The sequence below is a fragment of the Dermacentor albipictus genome, chromosome 7 (assembly GCF_038994185.2).
Source record: "Dermacentor albipictus isolate Rhodes 1998 colony chromosome 7, USDA_Dalb.pri_finalv2, whole genome shotgun sequence".
In the NCBI taxonomy this organism is placed as follows: Eukaryota; Metazoa; Arthropoda; class Arachnida; order Ixodida; family Ixodidae; genus Dermacentor; species Dermacentor albipictus.
In genome coordinates this window covers 61,664,494-61,683,056 of record NC_091827.1, presented here as the reverse complement: position 1 = coordinate 61,683,056, position 18,563 = coordinate 61,664,494, and the positions used below count along the sequence as shown (strand labels likewise).

The 18,563-nt window shown below is 44.7% G+C and overlaps 3 protein-coding genes across 5 annotated transcripts in view; 1 reads left to right on the top strand and 2 right to left on the bottom strand.

Moving 5' to 3' along the window:
- The window catches only part of LOC135904734 (ipis-1-like), a 196,699-nt gene that overhangs the window by 88,931 nt on the left and 89,205 nt on the right, over nucleotides 1-18,563 (top strand). The gene's annotated exons all lie outside the window — the stretch shown is intronic.
- LOC135904787 (ipis-1-like) lies at nucleotides 5,558-18,226 on the bottom strand. The gene is made up of 2 exons (XM_065435767.1): nucleotides 17,886-18,226; nucleotides 5,558-6,712 (listed from the first exon to the last, which is right to left on the bottom strand). The coding sequence occupies exon 2, from the start codon at nucleotides 6,699-6,701 to the stop codon at nucleotides 5,562-5,564; it is 1,140 nt and encodes a 379-aa protein (XP_065291839.1). The 5' UTR covers nucleotides 6,702-6,712; nucleotides 17,886-18,226; the 3' UTR covers nucleotides 5,558-5,561.
- LOC135904785 (ipis-1-like) lies at nucleotides 9,744-14,297 on the bottom strand. Its single transcript, XM_065435766.1, has 2 exons — nucleotides 14,225-14,297; nucleotides 9,744-11,016 (listed from the first exon to the last, which is right to left on the bottom strand). Exons 1-2 carry the CDS (start codon nucleotides 14,235-14,237, stop codon nucleotides 9,866-9,868), a joined length of 1,164 nt encoding a protein of 387 aa, XP_065291838.1. The 5' UTR covers nucleotides 14,238-14,297; the 3' UTR covers nucleotides 9,744-9,865.

Genomic DNA, 18,563 nt, shown 5'->3' with positions numbered 1-18,563 from the left:
GGAGAGATCCAAAAAGTCAATTTCAGAACTCACGCCGCGCACTGTGTTCAGCGAACTGTGGCTTGAAATTGAGACGGGGATGTCTTCAAACGACACGATATTAAAAAGTTTGCACACTTGAACTTTGCTTTCGATTTTTAACACTAGGTCACCGCTAGCAAGCTTTGTTACGTTATAGCTGGTGGCTATGGCTTCTTTCAGACATGTTGCTGCTGAGAACGGATATATTTTTCTAGCCGGTTTTTCTGACTTTTCATTGTGTATCACGTGATACTTAGGGAAGACTTCTTTGGTTGTTTGGAAAAAATAAGCAGTGACATCAGTCCGCCCTCTTTCCTGAGGGCGATCTGGTTTGGAGAGAGGAGGTTCCATGGAAGAGAGAGAAAAAAATGATAAATGAAAGGTAGGGAGGTTAACCAGGACTGAGCCCGGCTGGCTACCCTACACTGGCGAAAGGGCAAGGGGGACGGAAAGATTAAAAGAAGAGAAAGTCCACTGGGGATATCAGTCGGTCATTCAGTCCGGATCACAGACGCTGACTCAATCAGGTATCTTTCAAATGTCGTAGCAGCGCTTTTGTGGCCTTTTGTAGCTGCGATATGCGATGCCATGGTCCCAAGATCTTGTTCAAGGTGAATGGCTTTCCATCTAGCTGATTGAGAGCTGTGCAGAGGTCTTGCTTTTCATGTTCGAAAGATGTGCAGTAACACAGTAGGTGTTCTATGGTTTCCTCGACACCACAGGCATTGCACTCGGCGCTATCAGCCATTGCAATCAAAACGCATACGCATTGGTGAATGCGACGCCCGAATATAAGCGGCACAGCACTGTTTCCTCATTTCGCGGAAGACCTGGTAACAGCCGCAGTTGAGGCTCCATGGGAAAATGTATTATTCGGCCGCGGTGCCAACCACCCACCATGGAGCCCTACAAGGTGGCGGAAGAGGAACTTGTAAGCAATTCCTGCCCACGCCAGCTGTACAGCGCAACTATAACCAAATATAGCTGAACTCAGGACAGCTCGCCACGCATGGTTAACCCTAGCCACCAAGTAACGCTGTCGTCAAAATTCTACCGGCATCATTTGCTCTGTGAGGTTGCCTCGCAAAAGCAGGCCTTTTATTGCCTTCTTTATAAACAATAGCGACTTGAACTTAAATGAATTGAGGCATATAAATCTGATTTAGACATGCCTCAACGAGATGGTCTTGTATATGCGAACTCGTCTTAATCATAATTACGCATCACTAATTCCGCTGTCCCCTTTCCATGGTCCAAGTAGCAGGCCACAGCACGGCTACATCTGAAGCTACCTCTTTGCCTTTACGCAAACAAGTTCTTCTTTGTAGCTTCATCAGTTTCAGTAGCAAAACACAAGGCGACTAGTGTGCATTCATTGTTCTGAACTAAACGTAACAGCGCAAACATTTAAGACGAGCCACACAAAGAGAAAGACACGACACTGCTTGCAGGCATGGCGTACCTTTGGCAATTTCGGCGCCAAACAAGCTTTCAAAGCTATGTTCCCGCACCTGCGGAGAGAACAGAGGAGGATGCCAAATCCGGCATGATGCCTCATACGTGTCGTGCGCTGTCGGCGTGGTTTATGGCATTCCACTCTCTTGTGGTAAGACATACGTTGGCCAGACAGGGCGTTGCGTAAATGAGCGACTCAGGGAACATGCGCAAAAAGTAAACAAAAATGTAGATAAAGGAGCGCACCTGGTTGCGCATATAAACTCTTGCAACAATTGTGAGGCGCGACTTGATCGGACAATTATCCTTGGAAAAAGCAAGAATGAACATGCGCGGCTTGCCTTAGAGGCCTATCACATAAAAAGACAAGGAAATAATTGCATCAGTGACACATCGTTGTCCCTGCACCAATCAGAATTTGATTTCATACGTTTGCGTATATGATAAGATGGCTGACGTCAGTAATGCATTCTGTGCGCCTGCGCGATTATGTGGCCTAGGTATATAAATGCATCGACGATGGAAGGAAAAAAGAAGTTGTTAGTCAGCGCCAGTGTGTGTCGTGTCTTTCTCTTTGTGTGGCTCGTCTTAAATGTTTGCGCTGTTACGTTTAGTTCAGAAGTATGTACCAACTAGGCCCAAATGAAGTGTTGCTGGCATTCATTGTTGTTGTCATAGCTCCAAGGCAGTTGAGTAATACACAACCTAATCTTGCCTTAGGGAGAATTACGACAGGCGAGACTCGCAAAACTGATACGTTTATTCTGCTGAAATACTTGGGCCTAAAGTGGCTTTGAATTTACCATATCTTTTGAGTCATCAAAAGGTCGAACCGTCATAAAATGTTCATTTACGACATACCGAAAATGCCCTTTACCTATCGGGGGAGTACAGACAGAGCGCTGGCTTGACAGACTGAAGGTCATTGAGGAGAAACGCCAGCTCATATATGTAACATTTTCATGCAGACCTACACAAAAGGAACAGAACGAGAATTTATGCAATACCCATTGTCATTCCCTATTCTCTAAGCCCAAAATTTGTTCTTTTTGTTAGCAGGGCGAGGTATGGCTCTCGAACACGTTTATCGCCAGCTTTAGAGATGTAAGATGATTCAGCAATTTCAGGTTCCTGCTTAACATTTGTCTTCTTCAGCAACTTAATCTAACCAAACAAATCTATGCAAACGTGCTCTTTGAAATCAAGTACTAAATCATTGCCGCGTTCATTTTTATGTTGTTTTGGAATTTCCTGGCGCTTGATTAACACATTGTCGAGTCTGTCATGTGTAAACTTTACCAGAGTTTAGCGGGCTTTCTTATACTACGTTTTATGCTGCTAGGTTACATTTCTTTTGCGTGGTTGGATATTGCGTGCTGATCGCTCTTCCTTACGCGTAAGCTTGCACACATTGAAGAGCTTGCAGAGATCTTAAAAAAAATCTACATTTACTTCTTCTCCGGTAAAGCTACTACCTTAAAAAAGCGTCTATATGTCAAACATTTTGGCGCGTGTCTAACACTACACATAGAATAGAGTGCCCGAACACACAACGCCTTTCGTAGAGGGAGGGTCGCACGAGAAAGGAATGCGACCTTTCTTGAGTGCGGATATGAAGTCTTCTTTTATTGAGCCTTCATTTCTTGACCTCCCTGTCATATATCTATGTTTTCGTACCGAATAATAATAATAATAATAATAATAATAATAATAATAATAATAATAATAATAATAATAATAATAATAATAATAATAATAATAATAATAATAATAATAATAATCAATTAAATGTTTACTATAGTGCCTAGGGACAGCTACGCAGCCTACGTACTGGGGTAATTAAGAAGCAATACGCCACACAAAACGTACTAAGACATATGTGGTAGACAAAACAATGTGAGATAGAGAAACATAAACGGGAAACAGAAAACTACGAGGCGGCGTAAAAGGGGGGGATAGGCGTATTGTTCAGCACAGGAATGTTAACTCGCGCCTTAGAATTTCTTCATTGGCAACGTGATTGCCAAGATTGCTATGGGTGCCGCGTCTGCTTATACGTTTTATATTTTGCAGGCTTTGTCTAAACGTGGAGGGGAATTTATATTTCAAGTGTGCTCTGAAGTCCTAATTCTGGCATAATGGTCATAATGTTAATCATCAAAAAGTCAGAAGGTAATTAGTAGTATGTATTTAAGGAAAATGCAAAAAAAGTGTACTAGAAGCTTCTTCAGGCAACTGCTGACAACCTACAATTTGTTTGTTCCGCATAGAAATCTTCGTTAAAGAACAAAAAAGGCAGTTGCTGTATGTTAACTGAGACTGTTGACCGAGATTGGCTTTCTAAGCTTTGAGGATATGGACAAAAGTACTAACGTACTAGTGTACAACCAGCCAAGGCCTAAAGCGACAGCTTTATATGACACTAACAGAATGTGCCGTATCTAACGGTTATGTACGAGCAGACGAATGAAAGAGTCTCGCACGTATGTTATTGCTGACAACCTTGTGCTCAACAGCCTTCTTAGTGCGACAGATGCGCGTTTTCATTCTTGACGATGTACAGCGTACTTTTCAAAAAGAAGTTTGTAGTTGTTCCGAGCGCATGCAGAGGCATTAGAGTCATTGGCTCAGCTATAAAAAAAAAAAAATTCGGAGCTCGCTATCCAAGGGTACAGGTTTCGACCACCTGCTTAGTGCAGTAGAGACAGCATTTCTCTTTTATTTTGCTTGATGATCAGTGAAAAAGGCCGTTTGTCAAAGCTGCAAAGCAGAGAGGCGGTGGCCGAAGACGAATGCTGTGTTTTAAGCGAAGATTTCTTTGCTCGTTTTCCAACTCTGCGGATGCTGCCAGCAGCTGTCTTGCCGATAGTAAACTTGGATCCCTGCGAATGTGCCGCACTGTATGTGCCTGACTTGACAAGTTAGGCCACTACGTATGTGGACTTCAGAAGAATACAGGCTTGGGCTGGTTGGTAATGCATAGTTACACTAATGTATGTGCAGCTGGACGTGTGACACTGGGGCCGCGAAGTTCTAGCAATGACTCCTGCTCGATTCAATGCTACTCTTTTCATTCGACGTTCACGGCTTGCTGAACAGACTGATAACATGAACTGACCGTCCCTCTGATTATCGGTGGAGCGGGAAAGACGCGTCAAGGAATAGCATCGAAACAGGCATCTCTACAAAACTGTGTCCTGAATATGTGGACATTCTGGTCTAATGTCCGAGAACGAGTATCTGTTGCTAGGTAGGTGTCCGAACAGATAAATGTAACAAGTGGTAAAAAGTGAAAAAAAGAAGGCAACGAAACATTGTCGAAGTCTGCTACAGAGAAACGAAAAAGGCGGCAACCAGATCAGCCGAGTGTAGAGAAAAAGTTAAAAAATTGGGACCAGACTGAATGCTTTGGGGGCCAGGGGTATCACTTGTATCACTCAGCCGATTTCGCCAGTCAGAGCGCCTTTGTCAGAAACAGTTTTCGAAGGCATGTGAAAGTGATCAACGGTAGTCGATTGACGTTGCATGCAACTATTTCATCCATAAAGGAAGACAGAATCCAGAAAATGTGCCTACCAATGCTGCTGAAGCCTTTGACGAGGCTTTAATATTTAGGGCTCTGGAGCGGGCGGACAAGCGGGCATGCCGGCAAACGGCTATGCGTTTCAAGTACTACCGGCGATACAAAATCTCGTAGAGACATGTCGGCAAGGGCTTTTACGTAATGCTTTTTGAATATATAAAAAAGTTCCAAAATGTACTTAAAGCCTATTCTATGTAATAGGAAGACTGGTGTAAGATATTTGACCACAGCCATTTTTACTGGACGTAAAGAAACGCGTTATGTGTTTGTTGGTAATAACGAGGCATCATTGTAAACGCAGGGTCACAAAGAGATACCAGCGACGTCGCGCCTGTGAAATGAGAGCCGCAGACACGTTTCAGCAACGTAACATGGTTTATTGAAACATTTATTTTTCTGCAATATTTCCAATGCCCTGGAATAGTCAATCGGCAAGCAATTTGTAGCATGGATAAAAATGATCAACAACGAAGCAAAGCCTAACTGTGTAACTGCGTTTCAGTTACAAGTCACGAACGGAGCCCATGAAGAGCACGAGATCTGGGTCGCAGCTACGAATGAGGAACATAAATGGCCGATCCGCAACGAACTTGTAGGTCTGTGGCGGCATAGAGGACATGCAGCAATCTAACATCACCACTGCTGTGGCAGCCGCGGCTTCGGTGCCCTCTTCATTTACTTCTACGAACGCCTTGTGCACCACATCGGAAGCTGACAGATTTTCCTTCTCGCTAATGCCGGACAGGTCGGCTTCCGAAGAGAAGAAATCATTGATTCCCATTTCTTGCAGCGTTTCCTTCAGACCGATCGCCTGTTCCAATTTGAACTTCGGCAGACATAGCTCAACGTCCGCAAAGCCGCCAAGATTGTTCAGCAGTTTAGCGAGCTTCGGTGCCGTCAACCGCTCCTCAAGGTTGGACAGTCCTTCGACGTCGTTGGGTAGAAGCACGACCATGGAAGTCTTCCCGCCTCGGTATGGTATCTCGAGGGCCGTGACACCGAGTTCCTCGCTTCTGGCCATGCTATAACGGTCTTTGCGGTACATCATGTCAACCAGTTTCTTGTTTTTGGAGTCCAGGTGGAAATCGGAACTACGAGTAGCATCTCGGTTGAACTGTGACTTCCAGAAGCCCTTAAAGTAGATGGCGTTCACCAGGATAAGAGTGGTAAAAGCGTTCACGCTACCTTCGGGAAGGAGATTTCTTATCTTGGATTCTGTGGCTCGTTCAACCCAGCCGTTGACTTGCCGTCGAATGTTCTCGTGGTCGTTCCTGAAATCGACGGACTCGATAGTAGCTCCATAGCTGTCGCGCAAAAGAGCCAGGTAGCTGTCCAAGACTGGAAACGTCTGTTCGCAGTACATTCGGTTGGCAATATGGAGCTTCACGTCGGCAGCGTAGGATGGTAGTTTCGAGAGGAAGTCAGAAAAATGGTTGTGGATCTGTTTGCCGTCGACTCGAAGGACAGCCGACATTTCCTTGGCAGTTCTGTTCCGTGCACCTCCAAGAGCCATTGAAAGAGCAGCCGAGATGCTGAATGGCGAAAAAACGATGTTCTCTTTATGGACGCCCTTTGGCGACAGCTGGTGGTACAAGTCCACGGCGAAATTGAGTACGGAATCTCCAAGCTTGTTGACGGCCATGCTTGAAATGCCTGCAGGGAAGTGAAATAGATTTTCGAGAGTCCTTTAATGGGAAAGAACAACGCCAGCGGAAAACATTCCCTGCGGCTCCTCATTATGGTCAGAACGATGAACACTGGCTTTATGCAGTGAAGCAGTAGCAGACATGCAGGCATCAACAAATTGCGAAATTCACTGCAGTGCTGGATATATGACAGTAATTAAGAAGTGACTTTGTGCTCGGTGACAGTGTGAACTCAGAAGCGTAGCACTCGCTTCTGCAGAACTGCTAATAAGAATGGTTGTATTGGCTATTGTCAGAAACAGGTGGAATGCGTCGATAGCGTTTTTCTTCTGGTAGCAGACATGCCACCAATTGCCCCGTACCAACCAATATGAATAGTTGACGTCATAGTTCAGTTCAGTTCAGTTCAGTTTATTACCTTAAAGGTCCCCCGTAGGGGCATTACATAAGGGGTGGGTTTTTATAAGATAGCAAAACATCATCATAAATAATTATTTAACAAAATGGTCGGTTACAAGTTGTGTGAACGAAGATGGACAAGTCGTATTAGCGATGTTGGCGGGAAGGCCATTCCAGTCTGTGGCGGTACGGAAAAAAAAGGAGGCTGCGAAGGTGGTTGTCCGTGCACGTGGGCGTGCCACTTGAAGTGGATGGCTGGTGCGGTGAGATATGCGTGCTGCTGCTGTTATGTAAGGCTCTTGATTAAGGGAAGAAAAGAAGAACTTGTGGTACAGGGAAAGACTGGAAATGCGACGTCGACATGAAAGCATTGACAAGCCCGATTCTGATTTCAGTGATGAAACGCTGACGTCGTATGAATATGAGGTATGAATGAATCTAACAGCACGATTTTGAACTGATTCTAATGCTTCGGTGAGATATGCTTGATGCGGGTTCCAGATAGCTGACGCGTATTCCAGTTTCGGCCTGACAAGTGACTTATATGCTAGTAATTTTAAATCTGATGGGACCTGCCGTAGGTTCCGTTTTAGAAAACCTAAGGTTTTGTTAGCTGCAGAGATAATGCTAGTGACATGTGCGCGCCAAGACAAATCGTGAGACAGGGTTACACCTAGATATTTATAGGATTGTACTGATTCTAATGGTGTGGTATTTATTTCATATGGGAAGAAGGAAGGGTTGCGACATGACCTAACTTGGCTCGTTAGCTTGCTGAACACTAAGTGATTGCTTGATAAGAACTTTGCGAAGAGAAGCTTGTGCATGCCTTCTATTCGCCATTTCAGCAGGCACACGGCGATTTCATGTGTGAAGTGACGTGGAAAATAATGGTGTGTGCGCAATGTGTGAGCTCATAGATGCCTTTTCAGACATAATTTTTTTTTATAAAGATCATACATATTTCACCAACAGGCAAAAGTGCTAAACAGATTGCCTGGCCTTCCACGTTTTTTTCCCCTCTTGCACAAGAGAATTTTCTTTTGGTGTTCGCACTTTGGGTAGTAAACATTTAGTTGCAAGTCAGCGCTGTCAGTGTGTGCTTTCTTTCTTATCTTTGCCGTTTTAGTGCCGACACTCTTTTTGCAAAGTAATTCACGATGCTGCCAACAAATTTTTGAACGCTACGCACTGTCAAGACAAGTAAAATATATATTTTTTATAAAAGAATACTCTCGTATGTCCCAAACTTTGTGCCCGAAATGGCTGATATCAATGTTTTAGTGTTATTTGTCTGTTCAGTAAGTAAAGAAAACATCACTGGAACATTAGAATTATATATCAGTTCAAAACCAGCAAAGCAGCTTGCCCGACTCTGAGGGGCGAACTTGTGAAAGCTTTTAATTCGTAAGGGCTCTTTGTTATTAGCCAGGCACCTTAACTACTATGTACAGCTTCAGGATTGGCTGTAATTTGCTCTTCCGAACAATTCTAGCACAGGAGCTCATTGTGTATACGGGCCCAGTGCTTTTATCATAAATGCCTTCTCTATTCCGTGTGCCAAATAAGAAAAGCACATGCGAGAAACGTGCCTCAACACTAGAGAACTGTACCCTCAGTTTGCTAGTACACGGGCCAGGCATTCTAACGCAGAGTTAATACTCTTATTTTTTTGCAAAGTAATAACAGCGTGAAGCAACATAATAGCTATATGCTGCTCCAGGCTCAAAAAAATCTGCACTCTTAAAAACATTGACGTGTGTAGTCTTGGGTACGACAAAGATGATATCCCGAAGCGAAATATCTATATATATTTTCATAAACGAAAACACTCGTATATCCGAAATGTTGTGCCCGATATAACTGATGTCAATGCTTCTATATTTTTTCTGTATTTAATAAGTAAAGAAAATATTGCACGAACTTTAGAACTATATCATTTCCAACCAGCAAAGCAGTGCATGCCGCTGATATGAAAAATGTAAGACTGTGAACTGAACAAGTTGAGGACAAATATTGTAATGAAACTTTGTCATTCAAGAATCTTGTTTACATTTTTTTTACATATGCAACGGCCAGGGAAAAGCCTCACAGACGCTTTCCTTTTTTCTAATGTACTGCGTAGGAGCAGCTGTCTCTGGCCTTGTATTCTTAGTAACTGCACCGAAATTATAGTAGCCACAGAGAGCACATACAAAAAGCAGCTCGGCAAAATATACGAGGGCGAGTCAAAGGAAAGTGAGCCAATGCGATTGTATGACAAACGGGGTACTTTATTTAAAGTATAGCCTCCATGAGGCTTTGGAGCGGGCGAGAAAGCGGCCATGCGGGCAAGCGGGTATGCGTTTGAAGTACTATCGGCCATACAAACTCTCATGGAGACATGTCGGCAAGGGCTTTAACACCAGGCTTCCTGATTATATAAAAAAGGTCGAAAATGTACTTAAAGTTTATTATTTGTAATAGAAAGAATGGTCTAAGGGACTTGACCACAGCCATTCTTACTGGATGTCAAGAAACGCGTTATGTGTTTGTTGGTATAATGGGACATCATTGTAAGCGTAGGGTCACGAAGAGACACGTGCTGTGTCCCGACTGTGAAATGAGAGCCGCAGACACGTTTCATCAACTTAGCAGGCTTTATTGCAATATTTATTTTATTCTGCAATATCTATAATTCTCAGGAATATTCAATCGGCAAGCCATTTGTAACATCGATAAAAATGATCAGCAAAGAAGCAAAGCACTTTATGCGTTTCATTTACAAGTCGCGAACGGAGCCCATGAAGAGTACGACATCTGGATCGCAGCAACGAATGAGGAACATAAATGGCCGATCCACAACAAACTTGTAGGTCTGTGTCGGCCTAGGGGGCATGCTGTGGTATGCTACCCCTACTGCTGTGAGAGCCGCGGCTTCGGTGCCCTCTTCATTTACTTCTACGAACGCCTTGTGAACCACATCAGACGCTGACAGATTTTCCTTCTCGCTAATGCCGGACAGGTCCGCTTCCGACGAGAAGAAATCATTGATTCCCATTTCTTGCAACGTTTCTTTCAGACCGATCGCCTCTTCCAATTTGAACTTCGGCAGATATAGCTCAACGTTCACAAAGCCGCCAAGATTGTTCAGCAGTTTCGCGAGCTTCGGAGCGGTCAACAGCTTCTCGAGGTTGGACAGTCCTTCAACGTTGTTGGGTAGAAGCACGACCATGGAAGTCTCGCCGCCTCGGTATGGTATCTCCAGGGCCGTGACACCGAGTTCCTCGCTTCTGGCGATGCTATAACGGTCCTCTTGGTACATCATGTCAACCAGTTTCTTGTTTTTGGAGTCCAGGTGGAAATCAGAACTACGAGTAGCACCAGGGCTGAACTGTGACTCCCAGAAGCCCTTAAAGTAAATGGCGTTTACCAGGATAAGAGTGGTAAAAGCGTTCACGCTACCTCTGGGAAGGAGATCTCTTATCTTGGATTCTGTGGCTCGTTCAACCCAGCAGTTGACTTGCCGTCGAATGTTCTCGTAGTCATTCCTGAAATCGACGGACTCGATAGTAGCTCCATAGCTGTCGCCCAAAAGAGCCAGGTAGCTTTCCAAGACTGGAAACGTCTCTTCGCAGTACATTCGGTTGGCAATATGGAGTTTCACGTCGGCAGCGCAGGATGGTAGTTTCGAGAGGAAGTCCGAAAAGTGCTTGTGCATCTGTTCGCCGTCGACTCGAAGGACAGCCGACATTTCCTTGGCAGTTGTTTTGCGTGCGCCTCCAAGAGCCATTGAAAGAGCAGCCGAGATGCTGAATGGCGAAAAAAAGATGTTCCCTTTATGGACGCCCTTTGGCGACAGCTGGTGGCACAAGTCCACGGCGAAATTGAGGACGGAATCTCCAAGCTTGTTGACCGCCATGCTTGAAATGCCTGCAGGGAAGTGAAATAGATTTTCGAGAGTCCTTTAATGGGAAAGAACAACGCCAGCGGAAATTAATCCCTGCGGCTGCTCACTAAGGCCAGACTGATGAACGCATGGTTTATGCAAGGAAGCAACAGTAAATGCGCAGGGAACAACAAAGTGCGAAATTCACTGCAGTGCTGAATATGTGACAGAAATTAAGAAGTGACTCTGTGCTTGGTGTCAGTGCCAAGACACAGGTGTTGGACTGGCTTCGAAAGACGTGCTGATAGCAGGGAATGGTTGTATTCGCTATTGTCCGAAGAAGGGTGAATGCGTCGCCGGCGTTATTGTTCAGGTCCCTGGCATGCCACTAATTGTCCCGTACCGAACAATAAGAATAGTTCACGTCATGTGGACCTGACTTGGCTCGTTAGCTTGCTGAAAACTAAGCGGTTGCTCGTTGCGAACTTTTCCAAGAGCAGCTCGTGCATGGCTTGTCTGGTCATTTCAGCAGGCACAGGGCACGTTCATGTGTGAAGTGACGTGGAAAATAATGGTGTGTGTGCAATTTTTTTATGCATAAGATATTTCAGGAACAGGCAAAAGTGCTAAGCAGACCGCCTGGCCTCCCACGTTTCTTTTTTCGTGTTGCACAGGAGAATTCCCTTTTGGTGTTCGCACTTTGGGCGAGAAATATTTAGTTGCAGGTCAGCGCTGTCGGTGTGGGCTTTCTTTATCTTTGCCTTTTTAGTGCCGACCATATTTCTTCAATATGATTCACGATCACCTAGCGCGACTCCGAAGGGCCAAATTGTGAAACCTTCTAATTCGTAAGTGCTCTTTGCTATTGGCTAGCCACCTTAATTAAGTATGTACGGCATCAGGATTGGATGTAATTTGCTCTTCCGAGCAATTCTAGCATTGGAGATTTTTGTGATTAGTGGCTCCGTGCTTTTATGATAAATGCCTTCTCTATATTTTCCGTGTACCAAATAGGGAAAGCGCAAGCGAGAAATGTTTCTCAACACTACACACTTGCATGCTCTGTTTGCAGGCACGCGGGGCAGACATTCTTACGTAGAGTTAATACTCTTCTTTGTTTGCAAAGTATTAACAGCGTGAACCGTTGTAATTGTTATCTGCTGCTCCAGACTCCTAAAAACATTGACGAGTGTAGTCTTTTGTACCACAACGATGATATTCCGAAGCGAAATGCAAAAGTAATATATACATATATATATATATTTAATATCTGTTACAGTTATATCTTTTATATTATGTATGTATGTATGTATGTATGTATGTATGTATGTATGTATGTATGTATGTATGTATGTATGTATGTATGTATGTATGTATGTATGTATGTATGTATGTATGTATGTATGTATGTATGTATGTATGTATGTATGTATGTATGTATGTATGTATGTATGTATGTATGTATGTATGTATGTACGTATGCAAGTATGTATGTGTATGTACCAGCTAAGTAATGGATGCCGCTGATATGAAAAATGCAAGACCGTGAAATGAACAAGTTGAAGCGAAATATTTTAATGGAACTTTGTCATTCAAATTCCTTGTTTAAATTTTTGTACCTCAATGACGCTGTCCTTTGTTCCAAGCTATTGCGCAGGAGCGGCTTTTACTGGTCGTGTATTCTGAGTAATTGCCCCGAAATTATAGCATCAACAGAGAGCCCATACAAAAAGCAGGAGTTCGGCAAAATATATGAGGGCGAGTCAAATGAGAGTGAGCCACTGCGGATATATGACAAACGGTGTAATTTATTTTAAAATCTCCATGAGCATTTAAACGCTTGTCCCGCTGACTAACGAGTCTTGTGATTCCAGTCTCATAAACATCCTTGCGTTGCTCCTTCAAAATGTATGAAACTGACTCTTTCATGTCGTCGTCCGACACGTCTGGTTCCCTTGAGCTGTGTTTTCATCTGCCCCAAAATGTGGAAATCGCAAGGCGACAGGTCTGGCCTGTATGGTGGATGCTGCAGCGTTTCCCACTTGAAATTTGCTAGTTATGTCTTAACCACGTTAACGACGTGGGCACGGGCATTGTCATTAAGCAAGATGGCGCCATTCGTCAATTTTTCACGTTGTTTTTTCTTGATTGCAGCACACAGCCGATCCGGCATTTCACAATCTCGGAAACGATTGATAGTCTCTCGAGGTTTAGCAAAGTCGATCATTAATGGCGCTGACGGTCGGAAAAAATATTTTAACACCTTTCCGGCGGAAATGACGGCCTTTGCTTTCATTGGGGGTGGTCAATTCGAACGTTTCAACTGTAAGCTTTGACGTCATGTTTCAGGCTCGTAATAGTGGCACCATTATACGCCCTCGGGGGCAACTGCACAACTCATTTTGTCACCGGATCAAATGAGCCAAGGCAGTGCCCAAACTCTCCGCCTTCTGGCGGTGGTTCAAAATCTTGGGCATCCATTGTACATACTAGAGCCGATAACCGAGATGTTCATGAATTATGGTCCGTACCGAACCGTGACTGAGGTTCACACGCTCTGCCAGTTCATCGAGGGGCATCCTTTCTTATTGTCTAATCAGCTCATCAACATTTGCAATTGTGTTGGGGGTGATTGCACGGTGGCTTTGGCCCGGTCTTGGATCGTCTTTGCAACTTTCACGCCCTTCTTTGAACCGCTTGTTCCAACACTTCACAGTGGCCAATGAAATATGTTCAACGTACAGCGCAGCCATATGGTGACTAATATCTTTATGGGAAACACCTTCAGCTGTCAAAAACCTAATGACACCACGCTGTTCAACTTTTGGAGCGTTCATTATGTCACGCAACCATGTTCAACCCAATGTATGAGAGCATTAAAGAACATTTATTCTCGCATATGCGTGTCAATTTTTAAATGCGAGATGCATGTATGCCGCACGCGTGCCTCACAGATAATGAACCGAACCATTATTGCGCACGGTGGGTTGGCTCACTCTCATATGACTGACCCTCGTACATTAGAAATGCGAAGATACAATGGAATATACAAATGCAAAGATACAGCTTGATAACGTGCAAAAAAGTGTCGCTGGAAATAAAGTTCACTGCACGTATACAGAAAACCTAGCAACAAGATATTTAAATATACGTATAAGTCTCGAATAAATCTTCTTATCTAAGGAAAAGTCACTTTATATAATGCGTCAAACAAGGCAAATAAACATATTGCGCAACCACATATTCACATACCACAGCACCACATCCTTGCATTCCTTTTGATGTTTCGCGCGAGACAGGAGGCGGCGCCCACCCTGCCCGCTGTGTTCCGTTGTGCACACAAGACTGAGGCATTATCGTCAGCTCACCCATTTCCCGGCCCCCCACCCCCCCCCCCCCCTCCCAAACTTTTCACTCTCACATGCAGCATGGGGCCCGTTGTCACGATGTTATCACCCTTGAACTTTACACGGAACATGAGCGCGACGGCAGGAATGCGCTTCGAGTGTTCATATAATTCCTATCGCCATAGTATAATATTAGTATCCAGCTAGTGAAGTATCCCGTGGCCCACCACTCTCCGCAAGAGAAGAAGTAACGAAATCGAACGTTCGCAACGCGGCAATTCGCTGCGCCGCAACAACGTCTTTTCTTTTTCTTTTGTGGGGCTGGAGCACCGAAATAATAATTAAAAATAACTCAGAGGAAAACACATTGCCCACAGTCGAGTGCCTACTTTGGGCACCTAATGTGGTTAACGAAAGAATATCGAATAAAACGTGAGACGCTTGGTCCTCAGAAAACCACATGCATACTTCTAGGCATTCTACAGCGGCGAGACAAAACTTTCCGGAGATGTTGCGCTCAAGCGAACACATTGCGATCCGTCGAGCCCCCACAGGGATGGTGGCGAGCGACCATTGTTTATTTTACTCGTCTGCTTTCCAGAAAGCGTCCAAAATTCTGCTAGGCGAAAATCCACTCGGCAAGACAAAAACAAACGCGCCCCGGAGGGCGCCGCGGGGTGGTCGGGGCAGCAGAAGACAAAAAACAAAAACGCATGCGGTGTGGCTGACTCTTGCAGCTCGCGGGTAGCGAGAACAGGAAAATTGAACAGGCTCAACGTTTCCTTTCGAATACAGGTCAAAGCAGAAAAAAAAAGAAATAAAGTACCTTTGCTGGTTTTAATGTCTTGACAAGGATGCTTTGGCAGAGGTGAAATGTTGATATTGTCTTCTCTGACATGACGGGCACCCATAAACCACCATAATGCTTCGGCTCATCGAACTTCTCTGCATGCTTTGTCAACTTTTCTAATAGTGTATTGATTTGGCTTGTCCTCTTGTGCGGTCCGATGTGCGACCTTAGAAAAGTTGATGCAGCATTTCGTGTCAAATGTTTAAACAACATTAAACCCACAAAGTTCCAGAATTGAATATCTAAAGCACGACTTTGGAATTATGAAGACAACTTTCGCATCAGAAGCTTATAAGAACTTTATACTGATAAAGTTTTGGGATTCAAATCCATGCGCACCGTAGATACCGCGGCCTCCGCGAGATGCCGCGACGAGCCCGCTCGCCATCGAAACGCTTTTGAAACTTTGTGCTCGGATGAGGCTCCTTGCGGCGTGACTCCCGGTGCATGGGCGTTGCCGTGAAATCCAGTCCGAGTTTGAAATGTCTCTCAGAGCGTGAAAAAGACATTGTAGACAAAATCCAGAATGATTTCCAGCGCCGCGGGTTGTTTAGGTCGGCAGTGCATGACAGCACGAAAAAATTTCGGGGGTGGGGGACTGAAGCCCCGCTGCATAAGCCTACACTCTGGGGCTACATACCAGGGCTACGCCCCTGGTATGTATGTATGTATGTATGTATGTATGTATGTATGTATGTATGTATGTATGTATGTATGTATGTATGTATGTATGTATGTATGTATGTATGTATGTATGTATGTATGTATGTATGTATGTATGTATGTATGTATGTATGTATGTATGTATGTATGTATGTATGTATGTATGTATGTATGTATGTATGTATGTATGTATATGTGTGTGTGTGTGTGTGTGTGTGTGTGTGTGTGTTTATGTGTGTGCGTGCAGGAAACGATCATGCCACGTCTACAGAGCAGAAAGGATGCCCTTACCCGAGATTTGGAGCAAGTAACTTGTAACAACAATAGGCGCAATGGCGACGCAAGTTTCACGTTTATAGTGACCGACGGGCGCTTCCTCTTGGCCCAGTCCATCTCTATTGTGAAGTATGTAGGCGACGTCGCAATCAGTACTCGTCGGCATGGACTTTCTGGCTCCACCTGAGGTCGAAAACCCAGACAGTGCGCTGGCAACTTGCCCGTCCATCGATCGATGTCGTCTCATTTTCTTTATGCTCGCGTCTGGCTTAGAAAGAAGCCGGCTTATAGAAATACAGATTGCAGACTGGTTTTATTGCTTACTTTATAGTAGGTATCAGTTTGGAGGAGGGGCTGATACGGAGAAGTATAAATTAATGATCACAAGTTTGTCAAAAGAACACAAATTCTTGATCGATAGTAGGCCCCCCCCTACAAGCTGTGCGGGGGCACATTTGTTAAAGAAATAAACACCCAAAAGAAAAATGTGTGTATGGGGGGGGGAGGTGAATGGAAGCGCATAGGGGAGGCATTTCCAAGTAATTATTGGTAAGTGACCGTTATCCTAGAAAAAAAAATACAATCGATGCATTCTGCCGGTGCTAAGCTATGGGATGAGCAGATGGGAGTTAAGCAAAACAGCTCGAGAAGCAACTACGTAGCGCGCAACGAGAGACGGAACGCAAAACGATAAGCCTAACGTTAAGACACAGGAAGACAGTGGTGTCGGTTAGAAAAGAAACGCGCAATTCATATTGACTTAGTTGAGATTAAGTGAAAGAAATGGAGTTGATCAGCCCACGTTATGCGTTAGGCAGGTGACCGATGGTCTACGAGAAAAGCGCAGTTGAGGATGGCAGAGAAGTAGGTGGTTTCCTGAAATTATAGAAGTCACAGGCATAAGATGGGGCACAGCTGGTGCAGGAGGCGGGTAATTTGACATCGCTGTGAAAGGGCTTCGTCCTGCAGTGGACGAAAAGAGGCTGACGATAACGAGGATTAATTTTCACGCTTAATTTCATTTGTATTGGCGACAAAGGAAGCGCAAGGAAGTTACAGAAAACAAAGATTCGTCCACAGGGGCGGGGGTGGGGGAGGGTGTAGTGAATATGGGCCCTCAACTTGTGTTGGTCAGATGTGTTCACCGCTGTTTCCACCACCGATGCGACAGCGGAAACCAGTCGGTGGCATGCGCGTGCTGAAGTGAAACAGGTCAATTATGAAAACTGTTTTTTTTTCTTGTTGGTAGAGGGCAGAGAGCCACATGTAAGGACAATCGTACCACATGTAACAAAAAAACGCCATTTACGGCACAAATATGCATTACTGAAAGTACGCATGCAACCGCGAAAGTTAAGCGCACACCTATACGTTTTTTTTTGTCTATAGAAATACTTATCGTGCTTTTGTACACGCTTAATCAACTCGTATCGCCTAAAATGAGTTCTTCTCTACGCTTGGGACCACCGCGAAATCGCATTATCCAGGATAGGTACGTTAAAGGCCACCGATATAACTTTAGAGAATAAAATATAGCAACGTTTATGGTCATCACTGTTTAAGTAAAAGGTCTACCACTTTCGATTCGTCAGTTCAGTAGACTTCCTTTATCTTCCCTGACCACGAATTAGTGACCTACTACTTTGCAGTTAAATATGCTTGGAAACCGGTATAACATAGAGAATAGCTGCCGTTCGTTAAGGCTGCGAAATACAAAGGGTTCAGAGACTTCACAAAAGTGGCTGTGAAAGCGAGAGAGAGGGAGGAAGAAACACACCTGACAGTGATCCTCGCAGCGATGTTTAAACGATGTCGCTGGCCCAATGAGCGCGAAGTGGGACAGCGCGGTCGCTGTTGGCGCCTTTCTCCAAGGCGCCGGGTGGGCGTTGCCGAAGCCCTCGACGGGGAATTCCAGCCGGCTACGTCGTTGTTTACAAACACGTTCGCCGCTGAAACGCGGTCGCCGCTCGTCGGAGCTCCTTGGCGAGATCGCTTCTTTTACTCCCACTTTAAAGGGGCGCCTTGTTCACCAGCTGAGATCGATTTTCGGGCTTTTGTCACTTCGCCACTGTGTAATAAATCAACGATGTGGCTGCGGCATAGCCTTCGGTCTCTGCTACGTTGCCTTAGCTTTCGACACCCGCATACAGAAAGCGCCGGCGCCGGCTGTAGTGGCGCTATCTATAGGGGACACGTCGTAACCCTGTTTGAACAGTCCTGGGTACCGAAATTCTCTAGCATCGACCTGGTTTTCCCGGCGTGTCGCCGCTTTTTCGCAAGGAGTCTCTAGGATATTTCAGATGTACCCAGGAGCGCCCTTTCAGAACAGAGAAAAAATACATGCCAGCACCGCGTTCGGGCAACGAAAGAACGCTGCTTTTTGTTGCGTTCGTGGTTGACATTGATGTCATCACTCTTTTGACTGTGTGTTAAGTGTCTCACGTGGGGTATATAA

Bases quoted from the DNA above. Each gene is read 5' to 3' on its own strand.
- LOC135904787 (XM_065435767.1), bottom strand. From the start codon at position 6,701: ATGGCCGTCAACAAGCTTGGAGATTCCGTACTCAATTTCGCCGTGGAC.